Genomic DNA, 14,124 nt, shown 5'->3' on the forward strand with positions numbered 1-14,124 from the left:
GTACAAAAATGAGACAGATGCCAGCATCGGGAGCTCATACCAAATGCTCATACAGCTTAAAGAGCATCGTTCCATATGAACGGAAGGTTCCTGACCCCCACTTAAAACGGATCCCCATCCTTCACATTTGGTGCTGTATTCCTCCACACCACCTAAAATAAACCCATAAATAGCTCACCACCCCCACCCCCCTTCTTAGCAGCAATGACAAGAAATGACTTTCAGAATGTGATTAGTTGCGATTCCTAAACTTTGCCTCAGGTTTGGGGTCAGTCCCATCTGAGCACCCAAGGCCTCTCTGCGCTGGGCTTCTCCACCCCAGCCCCACCCCCTGGTGCTCAGGATTGACAAGACTGAGTTTGCCATCCAGGTGTCAGCAGCCCTCCCCTGCGGCCGGTGCTCCGGGCACTGATCAGGCTGTGGTCACAGCCCTGCGGGCGTGCACGTAGGCGATGGCACGTGGAAATGTTCCCTGGGGCCAAGCTGTTGAAACGGTTCAGTTGTGTAGAAGGCAGAGCCCCTGACGGCCCACACTTCCCCTTTGGACAAAAACAAGACCCTGCGTGAGCTGGAAAATTGTCCTCATAAATCTACAAATGTGCAATGCCCAGAGGTGGCTAGCACTTCCTGGGCCCGGTGCCCCTGAGCAGCGCGCCCTGCAGCCCATGGTGAGCCAGCTGGAACCCGCCCCATTTCCTGCAAACTACCGCATTGTGGCTGTAACAACAATATCTGAAGATGACATAGTGGACAAGGCACTGTGTCACCTTCAGATCCTTGGCATTCACTTCTCTCTCACTCTCGGCAAACGCCCATGAGATGGGAGAGCTGCCAGGCTCGGCTTCCTGGCTCTGCCCGTAGAATGACAGGCACAGGGCTGGAGGGTCTGAGACCAGCGATCCCCAGTGCGTAGGTCTTCCCTCTCCGGCCTGCAGAGCTCCTGGGCGGCGTCTCCAAGTCTCCGTGGGCCCTGCCAACTGAATAAACGATGTGTCGCACATAGAGGCACATCTGTCCAAATGCACGTGGACGTTCTGGTGAGAGGTTAAATGTACTTTGGAAACTAAGACCCATTTAAAGCTAGCATCTGAAAAAATGCCAGCGGGTGTTCTAGATGGTAGTGGCCATATTTTTAGCTCTGTGGATCAATAAAATACATTCTGGCAAAAAATAAATAAAGAAGATTAAGGACTTGGTAACTCTTAAATGAAAGTGAAAACCAGGAGACACTCCGGGCACAACTAGGCACCAGGGTTGTCCCCAGAATGCAGACTCCAGTCCGGTGCTTGTCGAGGTGGCTCCCCGACTTCCCCCGACCCCACAGCATAGAGACAGAACCGCTGGTTGTACAATTCCAGCTGAGGAGCAAGGCCTCCAGGAATGCCTGACACGCTGCCTGGATCTTAGGAGTTCTCTGCCTCTTTGTCCATTCATTCATTCACTCATTCATTCACTTGGCGAGTGCCTCCAGCTCAGTGGGGAGGCTATGTTTAGCCGCGGCGTAAAAGCACTCACACCACCTCTCTTTAGACAGATCTCGGGACACAGAACCAGAAGGGACACAGTGGGTCACCTCCACCCAGAACCCAAGGTCTGAGAGGACAGGGCCTTGCAGGGCCTTGCAGCAAGTTTGAAGCAGGTCAGCAGTTGAAACCCGCGTCTCCTAACTCCCAGTCCAGCGCTATTTCTCCCAGCGCGGTGTGTCTGCCTCTCGTTCTGTGGGAGAAACCGTCGTGCGTTCTCAGTCTGAAGCCCACGGCGACGTGAGGACACGGAGGGCTGTCTTCTGTCTGCAGTCATGTCTGGGAAGCAGCGGACTGGGACCATCCTGGAGCATCTTCAGGGTCTCCTGGCTAAAGCCACCGATTGGCTAGTTCAAGGGCACTTGAGTGCAAGGCACAGCTTTCAGTCTGGACTTTGGAAGTCAAGACTTGTGATGTTCTGAGGAGAAAAAGAACATAGGTGTTAGCCAGAGCCCAGTTATTGTGGGTTCCACTCTGATAACAATAGACGTCCCTTAACTCATCAACACACCATACCAGCTCCCCCTCTGGGTCTCTGCTCACACAGCACCTTCTGCCCACAGTGTCCTCCTGGTCCTTCTCCCCATCTCCCGCCTCCCCGTCCTCGAAAGTAAAAATCAGTGCCTGCCGCCTCCTGGAAGTCTCCCCGAGCCAACTCGCTTTATCGGCCTCAGTTACCACTAATTTGGCATTTAATTGATATTTAACTTTGTCCACAGGGACCAGTCTGTCTTTTCCACCAGCAGAGCCCTCCACAGGCCCTCACAGCACCTTGCACACTATCTACTGGCTGAATGGATAAGTGAATGAATGAGTGAACGAATGATAAAACCAGAGGATGGAATTAGGGTTACTGAGGATGTCAGAACTGATGTTTCTAACATCTTCCACAAAAAACTCAGATCGCTCTATAAACTATTACCCAGGCCATCTTAGAGGGCAAATGACCTGTAATATCCCCATTCTCGGGAGAAGACGGTAAGGCTGGGAAAGGAGAGGTGTGAAGTCACAAGGAGTTCTCACCGGGAGAACAAGCCAATGTTGGGCAGAGCATTTGAATAACAAGCAGCAAGTATTTGTAGCTGTAAGACTTAGCACATGGCTTCCAAGGGTAATTAATTCCAGGAGAGGAAGACAGAGTGTCTGAGTGATGGTGACAACATTGCTATGACACTCTGGTTTCCAGGGGGGGCGGGGGGGCGGGGGGCATTAGGATGCAGAAGTTCTGGTTCTGTGTGTCCAGCACCAACAAACAACATTTCTTTCCTTTAAAGTCACACCCTCATTCAGTAGCTTCTGCTCTACAGATCCGGGTCCAGTGTTTGTAAGCAGGTTATTTAGGTGGATTTGAAAGGAGTGGGGGGAAACTGTTCATCGGAGTCTTCCAGAATACATGTGAAAACTCAGACTTTAAAAAACCAGTGGTGACTGTTATTTCTAAGTGGAAATCTCAGCGTCTTGGGGGAGGGGAAGCATGAGGCAACCAGAAGAGTGAGCGTGGGGCAGGGGAGAGGCTGCTAATCAAGGAGCCAGGCCTGTGAAGGAGCCCCCGGGGCCTCAGTCCTCCGGCCCTTGTTTGCTGTGCACTCTTACCTGCTTCGTTATTTCAATTTTATGATGGTCTCAGGGAAGCCACGCAGCAGAACCCGTGGAATAGTAAGAGGGTAAGCTAAGGTAGCAGCCAGTCCCATTTCCCATGCTGACATCAAAAAGCATGAAAGTGGCCCGGCCGGTGCGGCTCGGTTGGTTGAGTGTCGTCCCATGCACCAAGTCGCCATTTCATTCCCGGGCAGGGCACACGTCCGGGTCGCGGGCTCGATCTCCAGTAGGGGACGTGCAGGAGGCAGCTGGTCATCGATGTTTCTCTCTCATCAATGTTTCTATCTCTCTCTCCCTTCCTCTCTCTCTAAACTCAATAAAAACATATTTAAAGCCCTAGCTGGTTTAGCTCAGTGGATAGAGCGTCAGCCTGTGGACTGAAGGGTCCTGGGTTCGATTCCAGTCAAGGGCACCTGCCCGGGTTGTGGGCTCGATTCCCAATAGGGGGCGTGCAGGAGGCAGCCGATCAATGATTCTCATCATTGATGTTTCTATCTCCTTCTCCCTCTCTGAAATCAATAAAAATATACTTAAAAAAACATATTTTTTTTAAAAATGATGAATTCCTTTAACAAAAAGTATGGAAATGCACACAGTTAGAGACCGGAGCCAAATAAAGAAGATGCTAATTATCAAGTAAAGCCAGTGAGGGTTTGGGGAAAGAAAAAGGTCACCGTGGTGTAGACCTGTCTCAGAAGGCCTCAGCAAGGAGGTGGCATTTCAGCTGGACCCCAAAAGTCCTGAACTAGGCAGGGAGGGAGGGGACAGTGAGTAGATCCTGTCGTGACCCCGACCTTGTCAGTCTTTCCGTCACTTGCGCCACATCGCCCTGTCTCACCTGCGGGGCCTCCGTGTGCGGGAGCTGCGGGTAGCGCAGGCCCATCAGGCTGAGGGCGGTGCGACCGTTGCTGCCAGCAAACTTGTTGGCCAAGTCGAAGGCAAACTGGTAGGGCCTCTCGGCGAGGCCCCCGTGGGGCGCAGGGTAGCGGGCGCCCTGTCTGCGCAGGGTGGCCGCCAGCTTTCTGAGGGACGAGTCCGGGAGCTGGTAAAAAAACTTCTTCAGGCTGGGGTGTCGCCTGATCTGGAAGCAGAAATGAAGGCAGGCCATCAGTGTTGCTGGCAGGCGGCCCTCCCACCCACGGCCTCCCCTTCAACTCCCTGCAGCCAGGCCGGGCCGCCTCATTGTCCCTGGGCTAAGCTCCGGGTTCCACTCCTCCGCCACCCACAGCCGCTCAGAGTCTGTCTGCAAGGTCCAGCTGCAAACAGCAGGACAACCTGGGGAAAGGGGCCGGTGTTTGGGCCCGGACAGCTCTGTTTAACCGCACCTACGGCCCTGCGCACTCGCACTCGGAGCCTCTGCTGGGACTGCAGAAAATGGGAGGCTGATGGCCCCGCCCGGATTGTTTGGGGGAGGGCTGATGAGGTGGTTTATGCGAAATGTTGTGTCGGCCTAGATGTTGATGAATTTTAGTTCCCACCCTAAGCCTCCTCCTCTTACTACCTAAATGTCTTAGATTGGGCTCTTCTCCCCTCTCCCCCCCGCCCCCCAACGCCAAGGCCGCGCAGAGACAAGGTCCGGGGTGCAGCCCTCTTACGCGGGAAGTGATCCGGGGAAACACTGATGGGAAATGAAGAGCTGGGGACGGATGGGAGAGCAGCCACACAGTCCCCTGGGGCACTCAGGAAACCAGCTCCCCAAGCTCTGCCCCACCCCACCCCGTAGCGAGGGGCTGGGGTGTGCAGCCACCAGCTCCCATCAGCCATTGGTTGAGGACGGCTCCTGGGGAGGTGGAGGGTGTTCATTCTAACCTACCACGTGGGTGGCAAAGTGGCTCTGGGGGCCAGTCCGCAGGCTGAGGGATGCAGGTGCTGCCGAGGGCGGTTGGGCCAGGCTGCACGGCAAGGTCAGCTACCTACAGCGCCCGCCACTCGACTCCCTCATGTGGACCTGCGCTCCCACCCAGTGACCCCCGATGAGCGATCTGTGTGTCTCTCCGAGGAGACTGAGGTTTCCGGGGCAGGGAACCGGCCATAGAGGCTGTCTAGCAGGGGCGGGACTTCTGAAAGCCTGAAGGAACTGGAGGTCATACAGGGGCTGAGGGTGCGCCAGGACGTCCCCCAGTCAAGTCCATCCAGACTCGGAGGAGGCCTCCCGGGAGGTGGGACCTGAGCTGAGCTTCGGGGAGGACTTGGCTGGGGTGGTCCGGGCTGGCAGGGAGCCCCACTAGCTTTCTATTATTTTAAACTAACTGTATCTCGGCTGCTACGTGTGTGGCACTTTCTGTACATGCACTAAACTTTGCTAAGTAGGTGTTTATCCCCCAGTTTGCAAAAGAGGAAAGTGAGGCTCAGAGAGGTTAAGGGACACGCCCAAGGTCACTCAGACACAGAGATGGGGGTGAACTCAGGTCTCAGCCATGGGTTGATGAGGCCCCGGGGTTGGCCTCGGGTGGGGGGGACTGAGTGCTCTTACCTGCTCCCCCAAATGGCCGTCCACTCGCGGGAGGAGCGCCACCAGCTGCTGGATGACCAGCTCCTCTGGAAGATAGAGAAGAGGGGGCTCGTTCTGCCGTCACACGTGGCTTACAGACGGCCGTGTCTAACACACAGCACAGACGGGTCGTGAAGGGCAGGGAGCGTCTTCCCGCTAGCCCTGGGCCTGAGGGCTGGGCCCGGTGCTTTATGGAAATAGAAGGGACTTTGGGCTGCCACGCGTCACCCGCAACCACTTGACAGATAGGAAAGCTGAGCCCTCGGATGCCCCTCACCCAGGCTTCGGAGCAGCAGGGTCAGGAATGGGAGCTGGGACCAGAAAGGGGGAGGGGGACTTCCTGGCTATGGATGGAGCAGGCAACGTCCCCACCGGCCAGGCTATAAGCAGCGGTGTGCAGGGGCTGCTCAGACCACGGGCTCATTGCAAATGGTCAGGAGGGTGTGGGTCCTGGTTACCAACTGCTGGCAGTTGAAATTGGCCACAGTGGGGATATTTACACCACAGAAATCTGCAAAGGCTGCAGCTCGGGCTTCCTTTCTAGACACCCCACTCCCACCTCCCCTGCCTCCCAGCCTGCTTGCCAGTACACCTCTCCTATAGGACCCGGAGCAAGCTAGGACTTAATGAAACCTCTGAGCACGCCAATGGGATGGGGTGGGGTGGGGTGAAGTTCCATCCCTTAGAATGGACTGGTGTTCTCTGCCTGAAGAAGGCTCGCAGTCTCCAACTCTGCCCCGGCAGCCCCGGCTGAAAGGCTACCCTACCCCCCTGCCTTCCAGTCTCCTGGGTATTTGCCAGCTGCCCTCCAGTTCCCGCCTCGGGCTCAGCCTGGTAATCCACGGGCACCGTCCCAGGGGAGGGCAGGTGGTACTAACTAGATTCACACGCTCCATCCGGCAGAGGTCTTTCTTCTGGATCGTGGCTTCTGGCTTGGGAGGGTGATTCTGAGGATCCAACTCGTCCCCCTTCTGCAGGTGAAGACTCCCGGAACTCGGGACCCTCCGGATCTGGGGCAAAAGGAGCTGGTGTGAGTGTGCTTGCACCAAGTCCTCAGGCAGGCCACTGCGCCCGGGGCTGACAGCAGTGCCCGCAGGCCCTGGCAGGAGTGGGGCGCTGCTGTTCCAGGCTCTGGCTGAGCCCCGCCCCTGGGCCCACTTCAGAGGAGTTCACAGGACTCTACCTGCCCGCTCCTGAGATCTTTCTTTCTCCCACCACCCCCTCGGCCTCCTCTCTGCCCGGGAGGGAAACAAGCAGGCCTGCCAACAGGTCCCACCAGGTGAACTCACGCTCCCTGTAACCCTGCAGTCCCTTAGCCTGTGGGAACCTCGCTGTCTCCGTCTGTCCAATGGGAGTGGAAAGACTGGCCTCGCCGGTGGTGAGAGGGTTCAATGAGATACTATGTGTGTGCATGGCATGGAGTGTCACTCCAGAGGTCAGGTAATCACTGCGTGCCAGCGGTCCTCACACCCGGAGCAGCGAAAGACAGCCCCGGGCGTGTCCCCCTCCATCAGACCTCGGCCTGCGCTTCGGCAGGAGCTGTCCCGGTGGTGCGGACGCACTTGCCTAATGCACAGAGTCACTGCTCTCCGACCACCTCTGCTTTCAGATGCTGGAGTGCGTGTGTGGGATGCGGGGAGTGTGGGGAGTGGTGGGTCCTGCCAGCAACCCGCCCCTCTCTCTTCCCCACTCTGTTCAGAGCAGAGAGCAAAAGTCAAGAATGAACCAGAGGCCACGCAGCTGGCCAGCGCCTGCCCTGGAGGAAGCCAGGGGACAGAGGCAGCCTCTGTTACCATGACAACAGCAGGCCTACTCACCGACGCTGCTGGAGACGGAGGGCCGATGGCCCCCGCCACACAGGGGCAGATAGCTGGGCCTCCTGGGTCGCCGGGACTCCGGGCTGGCGGCACCTGCAGCCCCCGCTCTCTTGGGCTCCTTGGAGCCATGCTTCTTATGAGAAAAGGCTTTTCGGAAGCTCGACTTTTTCTCTTGGGATTTCTTCCTGCAGGGTGGGGCCGGGTTTTCTAAGGCCACCTCTGGCTCCTGGACTTGGAGTTGCTGCAGGTGAGACGAGAGAGACCGAGTCAGGCCCTTGACTTTGAGGAAACTGCAAGTGAGCTGGGGAAAGAGACCAGCATCCCCTGAAACGAAGAGACCCACTGCAGACCAGAGGGTGTGAGGGGCTCAGAGAGAAGAGCCACCGGTGCTCAGGGGTGGGAGAGGGAGCCCTGCAGCGCCGGGAAGGAGGGGCCGAGCAGGGCTCTGGCAGGATGTAGAGCTGGGGGAGGGCCGGGAAGCGATGGTGCCAGGCAGGGACCCGGCCCATAGTGAGGGTCAGGGTCCAGGCGGGGAACGTCCTCCTCACCTTCTCTCCCTCCTGCTCCTCTGCATCTTGGAGGAGGGCGATGATCTTCTGGATAAATTCTTCTAAAAAGGAACAGGGTGGCTGCTTACACTCCAGTGCAGAGAGTGGGTCAGTCTTCATTTCCTAAGGCCCTGGGTGGGTGATTCCGGGGACTCCTAGGTGCTAAGGAGCTTGCCTTTGCGGCTGCCCAGTCCTGACCCCCAGGGACTCACAGATCCCTCAGGCGGGGCCGAGGGCAGAGCCAGTTTCCAGGGGACACAGTGGTGGTCACTCCCCAGGGAGGACCTAGAGGTGCTGTCAGGTGTGAGGAAAACGGGAAAACGCCCTGGGCCCTCCCCATTCCCCTTCCAGGCCCATTTTTGTGAAAAGCAAACAAGGCAGAGGGGGCGGGGGCAGGTCTGTACCAGGATCTGCAGCACCCAGAACTGACAGGATTCTGGTTCTAAGCTCGGCCCCACCAGTGACGAAACAGTAACAATCGAGAGGGCAGCTACCATTTGGTGAGCTTCCTCCTGTGGCCCTTCCCCCTTCCCATCCTCTTTGCTTCTCCTGCGGCTCCGAACCTCAACAACAGCGATCACAACAAATGACAGCTAACGTTTATTCGCTGCTGAGGGGCACTGCTCTCAATGCTGCCTCGGCACCCACTCCTTTAGTGCGGCCGACAGCTCTGTGTGGTTGGTACTATCACTATCCCCATTATACTGATGAGGAAACTGAGGCCAGAGAAGAAGCAACTTGTCCAAGTTGATGCGGCTGCAAGAGGTCAGAGCCCAAATTCAAACCCAGGCCCTAAATCACACCGTCTACCCAGCCCGTGCCGTGAGCCAGTGTCTTCCTCGAAGAGCCTTATGGCCGCCCCCCAAGGAGGGCGTTCCACAGTGGAGGCTCAGACGGGGCGGGTGGGGGGCGGGGGTTGGCTGCAGTGTGGCTGGGCGCCTGCTGCACTCAGAGGTCAGGACAGGTCTCTGCCTCTCTGGCTCAGTTTCTCCTCTGCAAGTGGAGGGCCAGACGTTTAGAAGGGACCCGGGAGCAAAGGCGAGGGGTACTGACTGCACTCTGAGGCTTTGTCCGGCTGCAAGTCCTCTCCCGGCTCCCGGCTTCCTGCGTGGGTGGAAAGCTCGAAGGGACTTGGACCCCCACCGTCTGCAGACGAGGCCTCTTGGACTTCCGGTTCTTCCAAGTCTGAGAAGCAAAATGAAATGAGTGTGTTTTGTTGGTTCGAGGTTGTTACCTACTGCACAGAAGCTACAGGGCCTCCACCGCACGCTGTGGCCAGATCACGGTGGAGGGAGCCGGGGCGTGAGCCAGGGTGGAGGTGAGCTGCTGGCAGGGCCTTGCACGTGAACACCTGGCTTCCTGGGCTTTGCTCCCTCGCCTCCCTCCCCTAGCGACCTCACCCCTCCACCAGTGTGGCTTGATCCACTAGTTGGAGGGTAAGTGCGTAGACTGAGTCAGCACTTCAGGCCAGAGTCCCCTGCAGGAAAACGCACTCTTTGGTCCAAAGCATTGCCCCTCCTTTTGAAAATGAAAATTACCCTGCCCGGGCGACCTGCTAGGCTGCTCCCCCTGACCCCCAGGAGGTCCTTCTCCCTCTGTCTCTGGCTCCATCACTGATGGGCCATGACCTTGAACACTGTTTTACCTCCCTAAGGATCGGTTCCCTCATCTGTGAAATGGAGGTAAGAAAATGGCCGAGGGCTCACTGAGACTAGACACACAGTGGGTAGGTGTCCTATTTTACAGGCGAGGAGACTGAGGCACGGAGATGGAGAACGACATAGGAAGCACAGCTCAGAACCCAGGTCTCCCGCCTCCCAGTCTCCTCCGTCCTGCACAGCTCCCCACTGCCAGGGCGTGGAAGCTGAGGTGCAGAGATGAGGACGACGGGGGTCCCTGAATGCAATTCCCAGTGGGGGTGCCTAGGCGGGGAGGTCTGGTGTGTGGAGGTGGCCCGCTGACACCCCTCTCCTCCCCGTCCCTCTCCTCCCCGTCCCTCTCCTCCCCACCCCTCTCCTCCCCGTCCCTCTCCTCCCCGTCCCTCTCCTCCCCGTCCCTCTCCTCCCCACCCCTCTCCTCCCCGTCCCTCTCCGTCCCATGTTGCTCAGGGAAGAGCAAAGGTCAACTGAGCTGGCTGCTCTTCATGGCCAGCTCCAGCCCTGGGGAAGCTTCCGGAGCTGGAGGCAGCCGCAGTGTTGCTATGGTAACCGTGAGCCTGCTCACCAACGCTGCTGGAGATGGAGGCCCGATGGCCCCCAACGCACAGGTACAGAAAGCTGGGCCTCTTGGGCGGCCGGGACTCTGGGCTGGAAGCATCTGCAGCGCCCGCTCTCCGGGGCTCCTCGGAGCCATGCTTCTTATGAGAGGAGGATCTCCTGAGGATAGGCTTTCTCTCCTGGGATTTCTTCCTGACGGCTGGGGCTGGGTTTTGTGGAGCCACCTCTCGCTGAGAGCCTTGAAGTTGTAGGGGGCATGAGAGAAACTGGGCCAGGTCCCTGACCTTGAGGAGAGAGGAGAGCTCCCTGAGAAGCAACTCAATAGCACCCAAGTACTACAGGGTGTCCCCAGGCAAGGGGGCGACAGAGTCCAGATTTTGGGGAGGCCTGGAGGGCAGGTAGGGCAGGTAGAAGGAGGAGAAGGGAGAGAGGGGGAGGAGAGAGTGAGGAAGAGGAGGAGTGGGAGGACGAGGAGGAGGGGGAGGAAGCATCAAGCCCCCGGGGACCTCCACCTCTCCTTGGCTCCTCACCTCTTCATCCCACTCGTCTCCCACGTCTCGGAGCAGCTGCACTATCATCTGAATGATCGCATCCTCTGGAAGAGAGTGGATTACGGTGAATCTTTCTAGATGCACAGAGAACGCTTCCTAATGACTGTGCTGGACTCTGAGGCCAACGTGGGCCTTCTGTGTTAAATGGGGGCCCCTAAAACAGCTCCTTCTGAGAGAGGCTGGGAGGTCCATGGGAGGTGGGGGGGCGGGTACTAGGCCAAGGCATGGCATTTCCTTCCGACGTTCACCTGGTGCCCAGAGCTCACAGATCTGAGAATATCTGCTTTGGGTTGAGCAAGCTGTGCGATCTTGGGTACATTTCTTAATCTCTCTGGGCCTTCGTCTCTCCCTGTGAAATGTGGGTCATAATCCCTGTTCTGCTTCCCTCAGAAGGCTGGCAGGCCATCAAATGATGGGCTGTGCTTGGAAATAGTTTTCAAGGCTAACGCTGACCTTCCAACCTGCAAAATACCATCGGAGAAACGGTTGAAATGGTGCCGGCCTGGCCTCAGGTGGGGTTGGAGGATGGAGGGACTCCAGCCCACAAGACAGACAACCTGCCGAGCTGATGCACCAACCACACTACCCAGTCTTTGCAGAGAAGCCACGAGCAACACCAAGGGTCTTCTTTGCTGCCCCGGCCACTCTGCAAGGACAGCGTGCCCACAGTGGCCCCTTCTAGCTGCCAGCTGGTCCCAGGGCGTCCGCAGACTCTTTCTCTCCCCCCGACCCCCGCTCCCCCTAATTTCATTCTCATTTAGAAACCCTGCTTGGCTTCTACTCCCGGACTCTGTCTACCTGCTGATTCCCTCTCCGGTGAGAAACAGTTAGCATGTAAAATAAACATCTGGCACAATGGCCAGCTGAATGCCTTTTACTTATCCTTTGATGGACAGAGACCTCCTGTTTCATAGCTTTAAAAATATGCCCGTTCTGTACAGGGAAGTAGATTAATGGAGCAGCCTTGATTTTATTAGGGGCAACATCAGGGGTGTGGTTGTGTGTGAGACTGTCCTTATGTCTTGGGGACCTGTGCTCGAGTATTTAAGGATGAAGCATTATTTTACTTAAAATGGTTCAGCAATGAAAGTACACACACACACATACACACACACACACACACAGCAAACATGGCCAACTGTTAACAACTGTGAGTATATGAGTGTGCATAGAACTATTCTGCCCACTCTTTGATATATTTAAATACATACATAAATTCTATCTTCCTCTCTTCTAAATTCCTTTTATAAGTTTAAAGAGAATAACAAAGAGCCCCATGCTCATTAGCACATAAGCAGGAGTATTTGCCAGCGGCTTTCTAATTCACACTCCCTAAAGTCAGTGTGGCCAGAAGCCCCCGGGGGCAGCTCAGTGCACCCCAGAGAGCACCCCAGCTGCGGCCAGAGGACAGTAGAGTCTGACTCACGGTCAAGCTTCTGGAGCTCCTCCTCCGTCCAGGGGCCCGGGGCTTGGGAAGGAGGCTCCGAGGCCCCAGCGTCCCGGCCTTCGATGAGCACGGACTGGTGGGCATCAGCATCCTCCCCGCCTGGAGTGAAGACAGAGGTAAGTGTGGGGAGGGGTGTGTGTGGGCGGGAGGGACATGTCAGTGACATTCGCCTGGCTTTGTTCATGGGCACAAGGAAGCAGCTCCGAATTCCCACGGGAGGGCCCTGCTGTAGCCAGCTCTGGGCCTAACCAAACACCAGAAACCCAACAAGGTTTCCATCTGAAAAGAGGCTGCCTCAACCCAGACCTCCTTCCCCCGCCCCAAAGCATCCTGGGTCTCCCTGCGTCTCTTCTCCCCACGAAACATGGGGACTTGGGGATGCTGCAGGGCAGAGCCCTCCCCTCCCGATGCCCGGGGGGCACTCAACTCCAGGAGCCGGAGTCAGGAAAGGAAGGCACCTCGGGACCCGCTCCCTCATTTTACAAATGAGGAATCAAAGACTCCAGAGAGGGGCAGCAACCTGCTCAAGATCACACAGCACGTTTCTCCTCATGGAGCCACGTCTAGACCCAGCCCCCAGCTCTGGCCCTGCCACTTCCCTGACACCCCCCACGCTCAGCTGTGGACCAGTGCGGAGGGTGGGCGTCCACCTCGCCTCCCTCCCGGCCTCCCTGGTCCATGTTCCTCGAACAAGAGACTTCACAGGAACAGCTGTCATTACGGAGCACTTTCCGTGCCAGCTCTGGGCACGGCCACCCCATGACCCAGCAACTGTCATCATCTCCACGTTATCGATGAAAAATATCAGGGCTCAGAGAGGACAGTGGCCGCCCCAGGCCACACCGCTGGTTGGCGGTGGAGCGGGTCTGAGGGAGCTCCCAGGGCTGGGGCTCCTGACAGCTGTCCCACCTTCCCGTCCCGCCCGGCCCCTCTGCCGAGAGGTTGGAGGAGCCACTTAGAGCACCTAGCCCTGGGGGTGGGCAATGGGGTTACCACAGAAACGGGCAGGTCTGCTCACCCCCGGGTGCTGGGCCCAGGTCGGCCTCCCGGGAGCGCCAGGCAGCGGCCGCCTCCCGGCCTCCGGCGTCCTGGCCAGGGGCCCCCGGAGTGTCCCCGTCGCCGTGCTTCCTGTGGCCGTGCTTCTTGCGGCCGGCCTTCCTGTCGTGGGCTTTCCTCCTGGGCGCGGGCTCCGGGGTCTCTGCGGGCGGGGGCAGGCCCTCCTTCGCCCTGGCCCTCCGGCCGGCCTTGGCCTTGGCCTCCTCGGGGCTGGTCCTCAGGAAGAAGTTCAGCACCGTCTTCAGCCAGCCCTGCTGGCCCCGGCTCTGGGCCTTGTCCTTCTTGTCCCGCGGGGGCCTCTGCTCGCCGGGGAGGGCCTCCCTGGCCGCCTCCAGGCCGAGGGCCTCGGCGCCCGGAGCCTCCGGAGACCCTGGGCTGTTGAGGTGCCGGCTGCCGTCGCGGGCCCTCCCCGCAGGCGCCGGCCGGGGGGGCGTGGCGGGCAGGGAGAGGTACTGGCCTTCCCGGGACTCGGGGTCCTTCCTGGGCCTCTGTGACCTGTCCCAGGACCGGGCTCTCCGCTGGGAGAGAGGCTTCCCCGGGCCCCGTGGAAGCTCCATCGCGCTGCAACCAAGACAAACAGCTCTTAGGAGAGGCCTGCCAGGCCTGCGGGGGGGCGGAGGGGGGGGAAGGGAGGGCAGGGGGATCTGCCAGGGGCCTGTGGGGGGCTGCATGCCGCCCAGTGTTATCCACCCCCCACCCCCAAACACCAGCGGCTTCAGCATCCACCCCCCCACACCCCCACCCCCCTCCTCGAACGCCAGCGGCCTCGGCTCTCAAAGCTGTCGTCCCACTTTCATTCCTCAACACCCCTGGGAGGAAGCGGTGTCCTGTCCCCATTTCCCAGAGGAGGAAGCTGGGGCACAGGAGGTCATGCCC

At 58.3% G+C, this 14,124-nt stretch overlaps 1 protein-coding gene across 1 annotated transcript; it reads right to left on the reverse strand.

Annotated features, from left to right (window-relative positions):
• Window positions 1-1,905: 1,905 nt before the first annotated feature.
• Window positions 1,906-13,820, reverse strand: BNIP5 (BCL2 interacting protein 5). Its single transcript, XM_054722401.1, has 11 exons — window positions 13,211-13,820; window positions 12,172-12,291; window positions 10,725-10,819; window positions 10,202-10,478; window positions 9,032-9,163; window positions 7,979-8,040; window positions 7,431-7,671; window positions 6,492-6,623; window positions 5,596-5,660; window positions 3,961-4,203; window positions 1,906-1,941 (listed from the first exon to the last, which is right to left on the reverse strand). The coding sequence occupies exons 1-11, from the start codon at window positions 13,803-13,805 to the stop codon at window positions 1,906-1,908; spliced, it is 1,998 nt and encodes a 665-aa protein (XP_054578376.1). The 5' UTR covers window positions 13,806-13,820.
• Between the last annotated feature and the right edge of the window lie 304 nt (window positions 13,821-14,124).

This window comes from Eptesicus fuscus, chromosome 10 (genome assembly GCF_027574615.1).
Source record: "Eptesicus fuscus isolate TK198812 chromosome 10, DD_ASM_mEF_20220401, whole genome shotgun sequence".
NCBI lineage: Eukaryota > Metazoa > Chordata > Mammalia > Chiroptera > Vespertilionidae > Eptesicus > Eptesicus fuscus.

Bases quoted from the DNA above. Each gene is read 5' to 3' on its own strand.
- BNIP5 (XM_054722401.1), bottom strand. From the start codon at position 13,805: ATGGAGCTTCCACGGGGCCCGGGGAAGCCTCTCTCCCAGCGGAGAGCC. The intron at 10,820-12,171 runs GTGAGTCAGACT...CTGTGCATCTAG, and splicing joins GGAGCTCCAGAAGCTTGACC to AAAGATTCACCGTAATCCAC. The intron at 4,204-5,595 runs GTAAGAGCACTC...TTCTGCTTCCAG, and splicing joins ACGGCCATTTGGGGGAGCAG to ATCAGGCGACACCCCAGCCT.